Source organism: Salarias fasciatus, chromosome 12 (genome assembly GCF_902148845.1).
Source record: "Salarias fasciatus chromosome 12, fSalaFa1.1, whole genome shotgun sequence".
Lineage (NCBI taxonomy): Eukaryota > Metazoa > Chordata > Actinopteri > Blenniiformes > Blenniidae > Salarias > Salarias fasciatus.
The window spans coordinates 3,640,561-3,659,647 of record NC_043756.1 but is presented as its reverse complement, the minus strand read 5'-3'; the positions used below and the strand labels follow the sequence as shown (position 1 = coordinate 3,659,647).

At 48.0% G+C, this 19,087-nt stretch overlaps 1 protein-coding gene across 3 annotated transcripts in view; it reads left to right on the top strand.

The window, feature by feature from the left end:
* The window catches only part of sema4c (sema domain, immunoglobulin domain (Ig), transmembrane domain (TM) and short cytoplasmic domain, (semaphorin) 4C), a 94,286-nt gene extending 77,762 nt beyond the window's left edge, over positions 1-16,524 (top strand). For 2 of the 3 annotated variants that reach the window (XM_030103961.1, XM_030103960.1), the window contains exons 10-16: positions 1,788-1,963; positions 4,108-4,252; positions 4,785-4,998; positions 8,911-9,026; positions 10,633-10,790; positions 11,460-11,551; positions 11,782-16,524. In XM_030103961.1, coding sequence (XP_029959821.1) covers positions 1,788-1,963; positions 4,108-4,252; positions 4,785-4,998; positions 8,911-9,026; positions 10,633-10,790; positions 11,460-11,551; positions 11,782-12,683 — 1,803 coding nt within the window. In that variant the 3' untranslated portion in view covers positions 12,684-16,524. The remainder of the gene's footprint in view (positions 1-1,787; positions 1,964-4,107; positions 4,253-4,784; positions 4,999-8,910; positions 9,027-10,632; positions 10,791-11,459; positions 11,552-11,781) is intronic. The other variant, XR_003932519.1, reaches the window with a different exon arrangement.
* The last annotated feature ends 2,563 nt before the right edge of the window (positions 16,525-19,087 follow it).

The window sequence follows — 19,087 nt, the reverse complement described above, 5'->3', positions numbered from 1 at the left end:
TGGTAATTAATGCATTCATTTGCTTAATTAATGGCCTCATTAGGTCGGCTGATTGAGTTTGAGACGTGGCGGTTATTAAGACGCAGGCTCTTCTTGCTGTGCAGTCGCGCTCGATGCCGCGGCTGATGTTTTATTTTGCACCATTCGGGTGACCTTTCATTTAACGCGGCCAGATTTCGGTGCGGCGCCACACTTACTTATGCCACCATATAATCTCTGCAACCTTTAAGCTGAGCAAACCGGCGACGCTGCAGTCGGGCCGTTAATAGTCTGTGGAGATGTGTGTAATTAGATGCACAATATATGCACTGGTTTATGGGAAGTGGCCTTTAATGTCTGCACAGTGATGAACAATAAAGCCCTTTGAATGAAATTAGAAACAGATGCTCTCACATGATGTGTACTACAGCCATGAATAATTCAGCTCGTTCTGCTGATATTGCTGCTGCAGCAGAAGCTGAATGCCCATGTTCCAGTCCTGTAATATGAACATTTGCATTTTTTAATTCAAACCTCTTTTTTTAATGCAGCTTTCCCAATCACTAAGGATAATAGGAATGAGGAAAATCGAGCCGATTCGACTCTTTTGAGCACACAGAGTAATATAGTGAAGAACTTTTTTCAATACATAAGCCGAGTTCGTTGCATAATATGATTAAAGATTCAAACAGAAGTCACAAACAATGTAAAGCCTTCAGTAACACGCCTGTGTTCAGTGTGTGTGTGTGTGTGTGTGTCCTGCAGACTGTGCCAGTCCATTAGGCCCATTAAAAAGACACTCATCTCCGAACACTGCGCAGGACGCCTCGCTGTCGTCTTACTGTCGCTGCCTGTTTGTCCTGACTCCTGGCTTAGCGCGAACTCTGCAGCAGTAACCCATAAATACCAGTCGATATCGGCCGAACCCCGGCGGCCTCTCAGGGAACATAAAGACAGACGGGAGGCAGCGAGCTGACCTGCCATCCGTCGCCGGAATTAGATTCTCTCATTTGAGTCCATCGAAGTGAGCCACCTGTTCATCTGTACGCTGTCATGTTATACAGGCGTCGGACGCGCAGATGTCAGAGGAAATTCGAAGTGGAGATTTTGCTCCTTTAAGAGGAAACCTGTCATGTCAGGCACAAAAACACACACAGCAGTAGGATTCGTTCTGCTGGATCTCACGAGGTTTGCTGCACATGTTCACATGTGCAGTGTGATATAAAGGAAAGAGGGAAAATAAAAGATAAAGGTTAGCATTTAGTTGTCATTCTCTCTTTGACATTGAAAAAGAGAGATGGAATCAAAACCTTGGGTAAACACTTGGTATATTCTTCAAAGTAACCTTCTACTTTGCAGAAAACAATACATGACATGTGGAATAATTGTGTTTCGTCTTTTTTGTCAGCTCAAAACTTATCAGAGACTTTGAAAATGTGTCAGACAAAAGCAGCACTCCATCCTGCTGCAACAATACACAACTTCTGAGACCTGGCCTGTCGTTCATCTGCGAAAACAAAGCAGTGACTCACGGAAAAAGACACGAGCGCCTTCGGAATCATGGAGAATGCTTCAGAAAGGACCAGCAGGGAGGACTTATCAGTCCTGTGATGGGCTTTTGCCACATTCACATACATTTCAAACAAAACTCAGTCCAAGTCCACACTTCCTCTGCCAACATACAGCAATGAGTGCCTGTAATTTGGCACCAGCCTCATTTCCCTGCAGGCAGCCGCTGCGCCTGAAGCTACGGATCATGTAGAGAAACCCTCAGTCCGTCTGACGTGCCGCTCGCCGCTCTCCTGCAGGGCGACCTGGGCGGCACCCGGACGCTGCAGAAGAAGTGGACGACCTTCCTGAAGGCGCGGCTGGAGTGCTCCCTGCCCGAGCGCCACGTCTCCTTCAACAACCTGCGGGCCGTCTTCACGCTGCCGGGCCAGGACTGGCGAGGGACCACCTTCTACGGGATCTTCCACGCTCAGTGGTGAGTCAGAGACGCACACACACACCATCTGCTGTCAGTTTGCCAACATGTCAGAAAATGGATCCTGTTATTAAAAGCTGGGTCAGCCAGTCTCTCAGACGTGATCGCTCCAATTATCAGCTCCCGCTGATGAAGGATTTACTGCACAAACTCTGCCTTTATATCACTGACTGACAGTAATGTGAGTGACTCAAGTGTGCTCGATTAGTTTTGATTGCTTTGATCAAAGATTAAATATCTCCTGGATTTAATGTGGTTTCGGCTGAAAGTGGAGCTTTTTGCTCCTCAGAATCGGGACGATTTAATCAATTTGCATGAATTGAAATGAAAGTCAAAGAAGTATTCACTAATAAAGATCAGCAAATATTACATTTTGTCATTGAACTGTTGATATTAAACTCTCCAGCTTTAATGTTGCTTCTTCTTTTTCACTGATGACAGAAGTTAATTAAACTTGTTGGTTCGACATTGCTGTGAATCAGGCCGGTGAGCGTATTAATCAGCCTTCTCAATAAACTAATAACGTTAAATGAAAAACAGTTATTATTTTTCAGCGTTCCGTTTCAGCACCTGTATTTCTGGTGAATCGTTACTCTTCCCTTTCAAGTCCTTCACTCATCAAAAGTTTTGCCAACTCTGCAAGAAAAGACACTCAGAAAAAGCAAACAGTTGTTTTCAGCCGCTGGTGGATGATTTCAGATGGAATCAAAGGTTCCTGATGCTTTTTCATCTGGAGAGACTACAGAGAAAAGCAATTACGAGAGCGATGATTGAACTCCAAGCTAATAATAATTAGCAGCGTGGCGACAAAAGTCATTAAGTTTGGATCAGTCGCTGCGGCGGTGTCGCCGGCGGACGGCAGAGCGGCGTGGGTCGGACCGCTGTGTAACTGTAATGAGTTACTTATCGTGGCGGCGAGAGCGGCGAGGGCAGGCGGGTGTCGAAGACGCTCTGTCTCCAGGCGCTGCACTTTGATGCGAGCCTTTTGTGCTCCTCAATGAGATATCATATCACAACCCGGAGCCGCTTTGAACTTCCAGCTTTGTTTCTTCATTCGGAGTTCCTCCTGCCACTGGGAGGAAAAAGAAAGAGCCTAATCCCTCTTCTCTGCGCGGCTCGCTGGGGATTCCTTAAAACCCCTTGGCTTCGATTGAGATAACATTAAGATAATTGGACATTATGTAAATGCCGTGCGAGCCGTAACGTGACTGACGGGTCTGGCTTTAAAACTTGCGCTGGTGATGAAGTTCACCTTGTGAGACCTGCTGCCCCGCTGTACTGCTCTCACATGTTGTGGATTTGAAAAACACACGGCCCTCTATTTCTTTCCTCCTTACGGCTCTGGAAAAACACGTTTCAAGCACAAGGACAGCCTGTAATTTATTTTGAGGTGAATTTAGAACAACCTCCAAGTGGAAGTCTTGTTCTTTAACTATTCATCATGATATCAAGTCCGTATTGATGGGAACAGGCGTGGTAATCAAATGTAAGTGTGAGACGGCGAGGTTCGACTCCGTGTGCTGGGATCATATATCAACAGCCAATTTCAGTCCCAACTGGGCCTGAAATTGTGGTGAAATAATAAAAAATAAGATTCCCTACACCTCCGACCTCACCATTAAATGAAAAGCATTTCCTGAGTCTTAGCCGCCAGCTGATTTATTTCCCGGCCCCTGAAGGGGGGGACGGTGGGGGGGGGGGGGCATTACCTGTACGTCTCCAGGGAGCATGGAGCTCATCTCATGGTTGCAGCTCGCCCAATAAAGCAGCTATTATTTATATACAGCAGTATGTTGACACTAAAATAGTGGCGGCAAGCCGGTTTCACAGTGAATCGTGGCGTTCTAATCTAGAAGTAGATGAATGGAACTGAGGGCCTGTTTACACAACAACGCTCGCTTTCAGGTGGAAACGCACAACCTTCGTTGCATTTCGGGGATGTGTTCACGTGTTTCTTCACCATTAACGGAGTCGCCGCCGCTGCATCGATGTGACGTGTGACTGATGTTTGTACTGGGCTTTATTTCACACACTCCATCCTGTTTAGTGTATCTGACACACACGCTGTGAGTGACGGGTAATCCGCCTCCCGGGTTCACGCCGCCGCACGCCGCTGAGTCTCCCGCCTCGCTGCCGTGTTTCAGGGGCGACGTGGACGTGTCGGCCGTCTGCCAGTACCAGGTCGGCGACGTGAAGAAGGTGTTTGAGGGCTCCTATAAAGAGTACCGAGAGGCGTCGCAGCGGTGGGGGCGCTACACCGGCACCGTGCCGAGCCCGCGGCCCGGATCGGTAAGAACACACACTTTCCTCGCTGATACATGGAGATACGCTGCATCGGCTCGCAGCTTGTTTAATCGATTACTGCACCAAACTTCAGTTTTTGTTGCCTTAATGTGTATAGGGGGATATAATTTATTCATCGTATTCTACAAAGTCTGCTCCTCGTCTCCGAGAGAGGGACATGGCGGGACGGAGGAAGGATCGCATCAAACAAGGGGAAAGCAGTGATGTGGAGTAGCTTGGTGGTGCAAACAGTGAAATCTGGCACGACACGACAAGCCGAGGATGAAATGATTGAGGAGGAGAGAAAAGGCAGCAGGGGAAGGGGTGTAACGGCAGGCGGAGGTGGGAGAGAGACCGGGGTAGAGGAGGGAAGAGAGGGAAGTCGTGTCGGAGCCAGCCAGCCATGCCAGCCAGCTGCAGCTAAGAAGTTTCCCCCTCTTCTCTTTTCTCCTTCCTGGCTCCCTCCCGCTCCTCCTCGTCCTTTCCTTGCTTCATTCCCCCCCCCCTCCGTCTCCCCGTCCTCTTCTCCCGACCGCAGTGTATCACTAAATCGGACAGGGAGAGCGGCTACAACAGCTCGCTGCAGCTGCCCGACGCCACGCTCAACTTCGCCAAGAAGCACCCGCTGATGGAGGACAAAGCTCTGGCTCGCCCCCTGCTGCTCACCAAGGGCGTCAACTTCACACGGCTGGCGGTGGATCGGGTCAACGCCCTGGACCAGCGGGCGTACAACATGCTCTTCATCGGCACGGGTACGGATTACAGGAGCTGTTGGCAAAAACACGGCTGGTTTGATCCAAAGAACTAAAAAAAAACTCAGGAAAGATAAAGTCAAACTCAGGACTTTGACTCTTTTCTGACCTTTCATTGAAGTTTAGCTTCGGGGGTTTATTATAGTTAAAATTCCATATTGTCATTTTATAATATTCAATAAGATTATAGGTGCGTTCAGACATGGCGGCTCACCGGGTGAAGGCCGGACCGTCGGTGCTGGGATCGGATCCTGGATGCGGCAGAACGAGTTTAATGAGATTAAAAACTCTGTGGCGCGAGTTGGAACGAGTTGCTGTTAAACAGACACTTGGCATTTTAAAAAAAGATGGATGGAGTGGTAAAACAGCGCCATAATAACCTTTAAATTTCAATTTCAGAGTTTTTTCTTTGTTGAGGCTCAGAATATACGTGAAGGAAATATTTATATTTTTCATAAAAACCAAATAATTACTTCCAAAAATGTCCCATTTTTACAGTCACTAAAGGGAAATGTTTACTATTGACGCTAGTTTTCGTTTTAGAATCTGTGAATCTACTATATTGTTTATAGTTTCTACTAATTCCACCTTCTGTGCTTTCCAGTATTAACACACACTCAGATGTTTCACCTGCAACTGCGGCTCCCATGAGATGCACTAACATGCAGTGAATACTTCATATTTTAATTGTTTATTTTCATCTGCTAGTCAAAGAGATTGTATCAAAATCATTTAGGCCCTAAGGCTGAATCTAATATCCCTGAATTATATATATTTATTTTTGTTTTGTTTGAAAATGAACTCACTAAATGGATTAAATGAGCTTTTTCTCATTAATGCAGATGAAGACCCTCTCCTAAGTGAATACATTACAGCTCACGGAGGCTTATGTAACACGTTCTGTTGGCGTTAGAGAGGAGGCCGTCCACCTCCAGCCCATGTGTGCAGTTTTTCTGCACATTACTCTCTTCGAAGTGGCTGCACGCCGCATTTGCTGAAGAGATCGGAGCTCACGGGCCGCGGCAGCAGACAGGGACAGGCAGCGGCATTAGCCGCGGTGGCACTAAAACAACGTGCCATCTGGCCGCACTTCGGCTGGGTTTCAATTAACAGGTTGATTTGCATGCTGAGATCAATCTTCATGCATCAAAGGAAATGTCTGCGTCTGCAAGACTTAATTAATCTGCAGTCGATGGCCATCGGGCACCGTGCGCAGGTGTCCTGTTTTTTGGCACGTGGCAGAAATCGCTGCTCCCTCCCGGAGTCTTAATCCCGAAAAACACAGATCTGAGAGTGGATTGCCGGGACGGGGAATCTGAATGCGGTCCGCCTCATGAATGAAGAGAGACTGGGCTACTTACCATTCTCATCACTGCGCAGCGACTTGGGCAACAGTGACAGCGTGACAACAGCAGACTCGAGGCTTTCTCTGCTGGCAAACAGGGGAGGCCTGATCCCGACACACACGTGGACACGCCAACACACACACACACGCACACGCACGCACGCGCGCACGGCTGACACTCTGAGATTTGCACGCTCCCGGAGCCAAGTGCAGTCATCCCCGCTCGCCGTGCTCCGCTGCAGAAACTCAACGGGGGCCTTTGGCAGACGTGCTCTCGTGGTGCCAATTGGGCTGCCGGCTTGATTAGCTATTAGCTGCAGCGCAGCGACTGCTGATGTGAAAACACAGAGCCAGCCAGGGCTTGTCAGGACTGCTTCTCTTTTTTTTTTTTTTTTTTTCCCGGAAAACGAACGGGCTTTAGGATTGAGGGATTAGCCGACACCGCTCCCTGACACCGTGTGATGATATGCCTGCTGCTTGCTACGCCTGGATGTGTGTGTGTGTGTGTGTGCGCGCGTGTGTGTGTGTGTGCTTGCTTGCATGTGCTACCTGCTCCAGATCTCCCCCTTGGCTACTGGGTTAGCTTTTCATATTATCCGTGACAGTTTCTTAATCGAGAGGACCACACCAGAAAGCTGGTGTCAGCAGGTGACTCCATTCCCGCCGCAGACTCGTGCACATCAAGGTCGCCCCGCCAGCTGTGCCCAAACCGCCTCCGTCACGGGGGACCCAGACTGGTTCACAATGCCCTACATGAAAGGAGCGCATGATCTCCTCTTCTGTCTCCTCCAGCTTCAGCTCCCAACACGCCATTAAAAAAAGCTCCTCGGTGTCACTGGAACCCAGAGGAAGCAGCGGCCAAGTTCTTCGGCGTAGTTGGAGTTTGCTTTATGTAGAGATTGAGAGAACATAGAAAAGTTTAAATTTAAAGGTCATTATGGGATTATCTTACCGATCCTGGGCCCCTGTGTGGTGAAAGTGAACCGTTGTTAAAGCCAGTATTGAAGCTTGACTCCCTGCTCTGTGTAAACCCGGTGCAGGTTATTCAAAAATGAAGAAAACACTTTGGAAAGAAACTTTTCCCCCTTTTGAAATTCACCTTTAAATAGTATTCATCCGGCTCAGTGACTCAGCTGGATGTTTTGGTTACACAAGTTGCCTTGTTGTGCTCATTCAGTATCTCTCTCCCACCATGCAACACCATTTTTTTTCCAGCTGTCATAAAAAGTTTTTCAAATTGAGGCTGATGACAGTTTCAGACAACCTAATGACGCTGGAGCTCAGCGCGTTTGTTATTTTTTTCCTGTGACCTCAAGCTTAAATATCTGCGTAGAGCACTCTCTTCTCATCTTTGACAGATCCTTTTATTCCCACCGCCCGAGTTTGCGCAGCTTTAATTAAGAAATTAAATAAAGCTGCATTGGCTGCCTCCAGCCTCGTGGCCTTGCTATTTGCATGCTGGCTCGCCGGCGTGACTCAGTGGAGCCACCAAATGCGATTAAATTTATTAGTTCTGTTTCACCTGTGCTTTTCCTGCTGTGACAAGTTAAAAAAAAATCAAGCATTAAACCCTGAAAGTGCTTTTGCTTTAGGTTAATTTTGGACAAGCTGATAAGCTTAGCGAAGCATAACATGAACTTGGAGCAGCTGAGGGAAACGCCATGTTTTTGTCAGGTAATAAAGTTTGAATTGAGAAAGTGTTTAAAGTTGAGGGGAGAAAAAAAAAATCAGTGTCTGCATCAGTGCTTAAAGGGTCATCGTGAAAAACGTAAGGAGTTAGCCTGCTATTAGAGGAAAAACATGATTGGGTGATTGGATTTTCCCAAGTTTGTCCATTTAACATCTCAGCAGTGTGTGAAAGAATCATCAATCCTGAAACGACCTCCTCGTGTCGACCTCCGACTGACCAGCAATACGTTCACGCATGCAAACAGCAACTTGATCCTACAGCTATGGCCTGATAGTCAGCAACTGGAGTGTAAGAGACACGAAACGAGCAGCAGGAAAAGCTGTTTTTGTGCATTAGTGGAAAAGATTTGGCAAATTCCTGATGCATTTACCTTAAAAATGTAACATCAAAGAGTGAAATTAACATCCTCAGAAGCATTAAAGTCGTGTTTATGAAGCGAGTCCTGCACAGTCGCAGGTGTGCATTCCTGAGGATACCGGGTCATTATTCACATTTAAGTGAGGCGCCGTGCAGTCACAGGTGTCTGTGCGCTCATCACTGCCGTCTGAATGGACCAGCATGCAGTCACGAATGCACCGCATATCATTAGGAGACAAACAAATCTTGCGCGCTGTCACCGGTGGCGTTCGGAAACCTTTCTAATGTATTTAAATGAGCTGCTCGCCTGTCAGAGGTGTGTGTTTATTGGCTGTTTTGTAACAGGATTCAACTTTGTGCTGAAACCATCAGTTTGAAAATATATGTTGGGATACCATGAAATATTAATGAATCCCCCGAGGGACGGAGGACTGTCTGCTGCGCCGAACTGAGCTTGAAGATTGGGGGGAAGAGGGATGGAAATGAAGTCACTCAGTCCTTCCTTCTGTGTGTGCTGCAGCGGAGGGCTGGCTGCAGAGGGTGGTGATCCTGGGCGCCGAGGCCCACGTGATCGAGGAAATCCAACTGTTTGACACGCCGCAGCCGGTGGACAGTCTCACCATCTCCCACGCCAAGGTAAGAACACTCAGTACAGGCATGTCCAGCTGGGAGGGGTTTGTTAAATCAGCCGTCAGGATTCCTGTTATTTTTGGGCACTAAAGTTTGTCTCAATGAAAAATTATAAGTTATAAACCCTTGTTTCTTGCGGCTTGGCCTATTTAAGATCTCCAGCACATGCATGTAGAAAATGTGAGCACTCTGAACAAAACACATGTTCTGTCATCCTGGAATCAAAGGAAGGTCCACTGCCACCACTTCCCTTCAATATCCATCACTTTTAAGGAAGTGCATCGTTAAAAGCAGTACGCTGGCTTGCTTCGCACTTCACACAGCCGCCGTTCTGTTTTCACTTTGAGAGAGAAAAGTTGGCCATCAGGTGATGTTTCCTCCCGTGAAGCACTCCTCTCAGCTCACCGGTGTGTCGAATCACTCCAGCGTCCATTTAGAGCACTTCACTCCAATCTGGCTCTAAGCAGGATTTGATTTAGCGCAAAAAGGCTGCATTAAACGTCTGGGACGTCAGCGGAGTCGTTGCTGTCTGCACCTTTGTTAGAAACACGCCGACAGACGAGATTCAATCCGGCGAACTGAAGCAGAAGTGATTTTAATAAGACGAAAGCAGCTCTTCTCTTTTCACCTAATTATTGGAGCTGGAGCGTCCTGCTTTTCCCATGATGGCCCCGCCATGCATATTACCACCGCGGACTGCAGGATGAGTTGTTTTCTTTTTTTGTAATCTTTTCAAGAGATGAGAAATCTTAATGGCCTCTCATGGGGAAAAGTGTAAAAACTTTCTTTGATGTTGTGAAGCGCTCCTGTCTGGCCGGCGCCTCGAACACGCCGCCGTGCTTCGTCTCGTTTTGTTCCTTCAGAGCGCCGTTTCCAAGTGATTTCGCTCTCCTTTCCGTCATACCGCTTCTTCGTTGGTATTCAGTAATTGCAGCGATGCCTTGTCTTCTGTTGATCTGTTAATGCTCCTTTTCGTTGTCAAACACTAACGATCACAGACGTATTGACAGAAGACAGGCGGCCGGCGCGCTGCCTTGCTCGCCGTCTTGCCTCGGAGCAGCTGTTTTTATCAACCCTGCCCTTTTTTTTTTTTTTTTTCCGAGATCAAGTGTCACCTCATGAATCTTAAACTCTCCCCAAGATAACAGTAATTACAATCCTTCACCGCGGCAGGGAATTGAACCCGTGCCCCCGTTGTTTTGGCGGCGTCTCGGCCCTGTCAGCCCAGCCTGCGAGCCGCCGCCGCCGCCGCCGGTGGTGGCGTCCCCGTGGCTCTGAAGTGGCATGTCCGCCGATCGATGCGGTTTTGACGGGGCGTCCCCGGCTCCAGAGCCCAGCGCTTATCTCATTAATGCTGGCTTAGCTGCACCCAGACGTTTTATAACAGCTTTCTGCGAAAAGAGCGCAAACTGGATTGGATTGGAAAGGGGGTCGGGGGTGAATGTTATTGTAATTGAGAGTGATTATCCCATTATCTCCTCTAACCCCGGACCGAGTCCCTCTCTCTCTCCCTCCCCGTGTTTATCTTCCGTCTTCTGTTTCGTCTCTGCCTGGTCTCTGTGTCTGGATCTGTTCTTCGTCCTCACCCCGCTCGCTCCTTCTCCCTCTGCAGAAGTATTTGTACATCGGCTCTCGCTCCGAGGTTCTCCAGCTGCCCTTGGCCAACTGCAGCCGCTATCAGTCCCAGCCGGACTGCCTGCTGGCCCGGGACCCCTACTGCGCCTGGGACAGCGAGGGCCGGGCCTGCGTCCGCATCGACCTCCACCGGGGGTGAGAGCCGCTCCGCTCCGCCCGCCCTCAGGGATTCCTCCACACCTCAGCACAGGATCCCTGATATTGATTTTATGAAGGATGCTGAGTTTATCCAAGCGTCCGAAGATAATCCGCAGCTGTGAAGTCAGCGTGCCGTTCACGTGATGGGATTGGTTGAGAACGATAAAATCGAGCACGTATCACCACTTGTGACCTCTCCGCTGGTCAAATAATCACATAATGACCTTTAAGTTTCAACTTTAAAGTTTTTCTCTGTCGTGGAACAGAGCCTATGTGAGGATAAGCCTCTTGCGGGCCGGTTTCAGCCCACGAACCTTATGTTTGACGCCCCTGTGTTCAATACTTCCTTCATAATTTAGCACACATGTTTGAAGAATAAACTGTTAACTTGTGTCCTTTTGTTAAAAGACAAATTAAACTTGACGCCCGGCAGCTGCTCTGATGCTAAAGCTCAGAGCAAAAGGATGTTTGATTGACCTTTTCTGCACAGACAGGCTTTTTTTTTTTGTCACTGCACTGTTAAAATTAATCCTCTATAATCAGTTGTTTTCATGTTTTGTGGCGGTTCAGCTGATCTTTGTGAGAGTTAGCTGCTGCATCCAGACCTGGTGGGTGGAGATGCGTCTCTGCTCTGAGCTCACCGTGTCTCCTGCCTCTCCTCTCCAGGTCCACCGCCTCGCTCTCACAGGACCTCATGCTGGAGAGGTTCAGCCGGGGAAAAGCCAAGTTTGACAAACCGGTGTCCATCCCCAGCCCCGGTGAGTATGGGGGGGCACGCCTCACTAGTGGCCCCTTGTGGGAAGTGACTGACAGTGCAGGAGGAAGGCAGTGACAGGGTGAGGGGAATGGACTTGCTGGACTTGGTGAATATATTTGGAATGAGCTGAATAAATTGAATTAAGCAGAAGCGAGGCAGCGAGGGCAGAATGTGAATGGGATTTATTACGGGTGACATTCAACCCCCCCGCCTCCTGCTCTTCCTCTGCAGAGCACTCCCGTTTGAGGAACATAACCGTGGTGGTGGGCTCCGACATGGTGCTGCCCTGCCAGCTCGTCTCCAACCTGGCTCAGCCCTGCTGGGTCCTCAACGACCGCGAGCTCCAGCTGGGGGACCCGGAGGCGGGGGGGCCGCGCTTCGACCGCACCCTCAAAGCCCTCGTCATCCCCGAGGCCGGCCAGATGCAGGCGGGCCGCTACGTCTGCTACTCCGAGGAGCAAGGCGTGAAGTTCCAGACGGAGCGCTACCAGGTGGCGGTGGTGGCGAGCGCGCCGGTCTTCATGGAGGCCCGGGCCCCCGACAGCAGCATGGGGCTGTTCTGGGTGCTGGTCATCACCCTGGGGGCCGCCTGCCTGCTGCTCCTCGTGGCGGCGCTCTACCTGCGCCGGCGGCTGAAGCTGGCGCTGGGGAAGGGAGCCGACATGAAGCCTCTGGAGAGCACGCTGGTCTACCCCATCACCCTCCCCAAGGAGCCGCCCACCTTCGTGCCCAGCAAGATGCCCAGCGACGAGGACCGCTTCTGGGAGACAGGCGCCAACTACTACTACTCGGACGGCTCGCTGAAGATCGTTCCCGGCCACGCCCTGGGGCCCAGCAGCGTCAGCAGCACGGCGTCGCCCAGCGCCATCCCCGGCCAGCCCATCCACTCCCCCAGCCGGCTCAGCCTCACCAACATCCGCGGCTCCGGTAGCAACGGCTACATCCGCCTCAACCTGAGCTCGGCCGGGGAGGAGAGGGCTAGCGGGGCCGGCGCTGGGGGCGGCGGGCTGGGGGGCCTCGGCATGGGCGTGGGCGGGAACGACTACTCCAGCCCCTTCAAGGAGGAGCTGAGACGCACCCTGCAGCAGCGGAGCGTCCTGCCCGACGCCAACCCCGAGGAGTCGTCGGTGTAGCCGGCCCCGCCCCCGCCTCGATTCCCCGAGTTGGAAAAAACAAAACAACCAACCTACCTCCCTCCTTTTGAGGACGCCTCTGCTCTCTCTCCCTCTCTCCCTCCCTCTCTCTCTCTCTCTCTCTCTCTCTCATTCTGCCAATGCCTGTTTGGCTCACTGTAGACATCTATAGCACACAGCATGTTAAACACACACACACACACACACACACACACACACACACCGTGCACTCCTGTAATTATTGTGTTTGGGCAACATGCAGTCATGATTGTGACTTTCTTTGCTTCCACTGTGCAATGGCCACTTGTGTAAATTGTGTATTTAAAACGGACGAACGGAACGGAAAAATCACACAAATGGTGTTATATATTTTCAGAAGGGCACATTTCTTTTTTTTTCCGGAGTGGACCAAGTGAGGCTTTTAGCGTCTGCGCTGAAACGAGTTGACACACGACAAGGGCAACTAACTGGAAATATTGAACTGATTCTTTGTCCTCTCTGTTCCTTTGAGACTTTTTCAGCTTACTGCACTTAAAAACTGGGAGCCCGTCTTCCCTTTTTTTTTTTCTTCTTTTTTTTTTAATTTTCTACTTGTGAGCCAAGAGTGTGAGAGCGGTATAAAAAGACTAATTAATCTCCACGCACGACGACAATCATGTCCCCATAGCAGGAGCGTTCTGTGCGGGACGGAGAGAGAGAGAGAGAGAGAGAGAGAGAGACAAAGAGAGAGAGGAAATTAAATGGAAAATGAAGTGAACTGGAGTGAAAAACGCAAAGGGGGGGCTTTTGAATGAAGGACAATCTCTCAAGACTTTCTGTGCTCAGTTTGTATTTTTTGGCCCCCGTGTTGTATTTACCCCTGGAGAAAGCCTTCCATCCCCTCCGCTTTCATTCTGATGTGACGGTTGCTTTGAATTAAGACATTTTCTTGTTGTTCTTTTCCCGTCTCACGGACTACAGCAGTGTTCAAGTCGCCGCCGGCGGACTAATGTCTCCTCTCTGTGAATGACGATGAGCGGCGCCGTTCGCTCGGCGACCTTCAGGACCGGCGCACTACACCTGCTCTCCGCAGGACAGCGTTTCCAGCCACAGGGTGGAACAGAGACGTGCTTTTTGGGTTGGACATTTTTTCAGGCCATGTTGCATTCAGCCCCGCGCGGCCGGACAGTAATTGCACACTCGATTCCCAAATCGAAGTTGACATGAAGACATTAGGCATGGAGAATGTAGTCGAACCGTCACTGTTGCGACCGCCGTGGATGTCTCAATAAGTGCTTTATATTTCATGTGTTTGGTGAGGGTGGTGACTTTTTACTGCCAAGTGGAAACTGACCCTCACACGTACACACCAGGTCCTCTGAATCCCAACAGTCCCGGACTGCAGTGTGTTTGTGATCCCCAGGAACCCCCCCCCCCCCCCCCCCCTCCCCACCCCCAAACAGCCCTCCCTTTTACCGATGCCCAGAGACTGACCCCGGGCTACTGTGGACTTACTCCAGAGGAAGATCACTGTAAAGCAACGACCACGCCACACACAGTGTTGAAGGCAGACCGGGTGATTACTGCTGCGCTGACAAAACTTCTGGCTTCAGGCGAGAGGCAGCCGAGAACCAGTGAAAAGGTATTGTTCCACCTAATTAAATTCATGCAAACAGATTTAAGCAAACTCCTAACCTTAAAACGATTTCCAATTTAGATTTCTGGCTCTTAGTGCCGCTCAGGCGTAGTGGTGCGAATTATTTTGTGTATTTATTCAGCTCCTCTGGCACTGGCTTTGCTGTGCAAATTACTTAAAAAGGAACAACTCAACGTTTTAGGGAATCGACTTGTTTACTTTTCGTGTTAAAATAGATGAGATGATTGATACCATTAATAACATAGACGTGTGTGTGTGTGTGTGGGGTTAATGGTATCTTCAGTTCCATCAACTAGATTAACACACAGTAATGCTCAGTACAGAGCGCTCACAGTGTTATGCTCGGTGTTGATAGCTGGATTTGGACTGGTTTGGGGATCGAACCAGTGGTTCAGCATCAAGATCAAAATCGGGGGTACAGCTGACTTTCTCCTGCCCTGAGATTATAGAAATAACAAAAAAAGACCCAAGCAGGACTTTGATTTGTTGCTCTTGTGGCGCGGTGGCCCTGCTGTCTGTATCCAGACAGTCGCCTGTTTATGGACCGGCAGGAGGTTTTGTTGGTGAAAGTAAAAGCCGCCGCTTGTCCCGATCCTGATCCCCTCCACTGTGAGCACCTAAAGCCAGACAGAGTGGCTTCCTGCTGCTCCCTCAGTCTGAGTTAAAAGCGGCACAAGACCCGGCGCTGCTCTCGTGACATTTCTTTTCAAAGACCGCCGTTTCTTCCTTCTCTCTTTGCTCATCTTGATGCGTCAACACAAACTATACCAAGGCGCCAGCTTCATATTTATTACGCAGACTTCGGACGATGCTTTCAGTCTTATTTGAAAATGCAGATCAGTTTTATTTCACATCATCATTCTTGCATCACCATGTGTGCAGATTTCACGTGAAGACGTATAGGAGGAGAGAGCATTAGCATAGCGTAGCGCTCATCGCATCATAAATAGAAAACATTGCGTTATCAAGCCTCGGCACTGGAAGCTAATGTAGTCCTGCCTTCTAACCAGACAATCAAGTCACCATGACATTTAGTTCAGATGTTAATTTTCTCTTTACCTTGGTTCTCCAGCAATATATTTCACAGAAGCCCCGTCAGCCGCCGCGGATGCTAAACATGGTAAATATCCTGTAACAAATCAGCCGAGCATCCCCGTGTCACATTAGCATTGTGACTGCGACCCTGCACAGGCGCGTTTCCATGCGAACGTGGCTGTGAGTGTGGACTCGCGGCCCTATTATATGGTAATGAGTATTCCGCGGCGGCGCACGGCTCCCTCATCAAAGCTGTCCTTGTGCACTCTTTTATGAAACTCTTGAGGGGGGCAGGTGCATCTCGCATAAAAAGCTACTTTCCTGGCGGAAGATAAGAAAAGAGTCCGCACACAGCCCCGAGCTCCGGACGCCAGCGTTTTATTAAAAAGAAAATGTTTCGGTGTGACGAGCGTCGAAATGAGTCGACCCCAGAAAGACCTCCGTCGGACTGAAACATCTGTTTAATAACAGCGCTCTGCCAGGAAGATTTAGAGAACACCGGCTCTGCTCATATCGGTCTCCTCCCCTGCTCTGACAGATATAACCACAAAATAAATACGCTTCCTGCTCGCGCTCATACGTCCTCATCTATTATTTACATCGTGCTCCTTTCATCCAAATAGACTGAGAAGCATCAAGACGGAGACACTCGGTTCTTAAACAGGTCAATCTGCCTAAACTGTGATGTTTAACGGTGATGCAACCACGTCCTGAAAAACATAACCCACTTTCTGATCCGGTTTCAGCCCAACTTTGCGCTGTGTGAGAGAGCGGGAAAGTCATGCTGTGGAAAAAACTTCTGCTAACTTTACGTAACGTTTGTCCTCTTTCTGTGCTTCGTCCATCAGGGGTGGCTTTTATTTTTGGGACGAGTCTGTCGGGGAGCAGAGGAGCACAGCGAGAAGGAAGGGAGAGGACAAAAATACTTTGTTTTTTTCTCCCCCACTGTGTACAGAGTGCCGAGAGAGATGTAGAATATCAAAAAGTTCCCGGGCTTGAGGAAGTAGAGTCAGCCGCCGGCGCTCCATCCCAGTGTTGCATGATCCTCTGCAAGTGGAGTGTTCATCTTTGATATGATCATCCTCGTAACAAGTGCATCGTTTTGATCCGTCACTTTTGGACTTTTACAGACGCTGACATTGTGCAACACTGATGATCTCTTTGAGAAAAAAAAAAAAAAAAGTAAATAAATTACACTAAATGTGTCTGACTTTACGGCTCCAGAGTTGTACAGGAATTCATGGCTGCATCTTCAACATGTTTACTTTTTCTGTGCCTCTCCACCGTTTCGGACAAGCCAAAGCAGACTGCAGTTGCTTTTGTTCTTCTTGAAATACCCAAAATTAATTTCGTTTGATTCAGGATCGATATTTGAGTCCCGGCAGTCCGTCCACTTTGCCGCGTCGAGCTGATGTCTGCAAACTTTCCGCATATGTTAAATTCTTCCCTCAAGCCAAAACAGTGAAATGAAAAGTGGAGGCTGATTGAGCTCCCGCTGGTTTCCTGAACCCACTTCTTTCTCTCCTCAACATGAATGATTGAATCATGAACCAAAAGACTTCTTTAAAGGTTAGCACACCAAGAAAAACCAAACCCCCCCCCTGCTTCCAGCAGGTCAATGAGAAGAATGTGTCGGTGTGTTAACGCCGACTCTCCTGAAGCAGAAACCACATCAGCTCTTTACACTGGTACTTGGTTATGTCTTAATGCTTTCTCTCTTATAATTGGCCTTTTGTTTCACTGTAACATGTTGCAAAAACTAAAAACCATTAAGAATTACAGGGCAGGCCTCAACTTTGAAGAAGTGCATGTTTATTGTACTTTTTGTGCATTTCTTCGGTTTTCTTAGTGTTTTCTTTCTTTTCACACGATGCTTTCAGTTCTGTTCTTTTATTATTTGTATTATTTTGATAATCGCCCCTGTTTTTGTTGTTTTTTGGTTTTGTTGTGTTTTTTTTTTTTGCCCCATTTTTTGCCTGTCTGTTACTGGTCTTAATATGTTTGTTTTTAAAGTATGTTAAGTAACTTATTTCACTTGTACAAACATGTTGATATTTATTATCATTGTACATATGTCCTTATTTTTTATATGTGTATATATACACAAATAAAAATAGAAATATACTTGAGTTGTGTGAGTTTGTTTGAGTGAGATTTGCACACAAAAGTGACACGCAAACATCGTTTAACGTGTTCATTTTCTGTACATGAATGCATGAATGCAACTACGACGGTGTCCATTATCTGAGTTTGCAAAAACGGGGAAAAAGACTTGAAAGACAGATTTTAACAGCGAAAGAGAGATTCTGTGATTGGTTGCATGCTGGGAATTGGAGGGTCTCTGGAGAAATGGTGCCAGACTTTCTGTTCAGGCGCCTCGTACAGCCCTGTCAGCTTTTGTGCGAAGAAGCACATTTGGAAAATGTTCCATTTATTGAACTCTTTGGACCAAATCTGATATGGAGAAGTGAGGTTTCTTCAGAAAATCCTCTCTAATTTTGGCACAAACCTGTCCAGTCTTTCCTCTCACTCCTTTATCATGCGTGTTTTAAGAAACTCACTGGGGCGTTATGTTGTTGCTTATGCTGTTTCACTCTGTGGGTATTTCTGTCATCTGCTGCACATTTCTGGTCTCACTGTTGTGTTAACAACTCCTAAAAGCAAAGTACTTATATTCCTTCCCTTAGTAGGAGTGTAAAGACCTTGTGGCAGAGAAAAGATGAACTGGTAAAAGCAACAACTCAGCTTCTTTGTTGAAGTAGTAAAAATGAAGATTCTGGAAGACAAATACGCTCAAATAATCCCTCATGTTATTGATACACGATGGCTTTTTTTAGGGCATTGTAAATCTTATTTTGTGGTTGTGTGGGCACACAAGAACACCATCAACAAAAGATCAGTGGCTAAAGATGGTAGAATAAATCTAAAGGTAGCACACGGCCCAAGAGCAATGACTGGGAAAAAACAGGAAATGAAAGAGGACAGTACTGGTTTATGAACCGATGAGCAGCGCATGAACCGTCTTTAAGGCTAGTTTAACGTGAAGCCGTGAAAAATTTGTTTTCCACGAAAAAGATTTGAGTTGGAACTAAAGATGCTCTCCTGCATGGATAGAGCAGCTTAAACGTGAGCAACGGCACGGCTCAAGATTCAACTTCTATTCAAGTTTAAAGTGAGGATTTTTGCTTTTCTACTAATAAATAGCCTTGATGCACTTAACATGAATCATTTAGAATTTCATTTAAATTGTGTTTTTTAATGACACACAAGCAGGAAGTCTAATTGATTCCTCTGTCATTCATCACCTTCTGCAGCTTCACTCTGGATAAATGAGACATTATTAAAAATGTGAGGAGGAAATCTAAACAGTCATGAATAATCAAACATCAATATTTAAAAATCTAGCAACAAAGGCAGGAGAGATGTTACCTGCGACCTTCGATGCAATGTGATTAAAATATCCATTAAAACAGCATTCGACAGCAGAATCGTCTGTATATTGATTTAATGTGACTAAACTAAAGGAAACTGAAGATTTTTCTCTCTGGAAAACAAGGTTACATTTTGGAGTGGAGTTCATGCACTCATGTGGCTGTTTCACCTTTTGATTGTGTGGAGGAGTTTCACGCTCTCAGCCGGTACGGCGGCGGCAGCGGCAGCAGCAGCAGAGGCGTGCAGCGCCTCGCCTGGTGTCGACAGAGGGAAGGCACATGCTTCATGTGGTTGGCAGTCC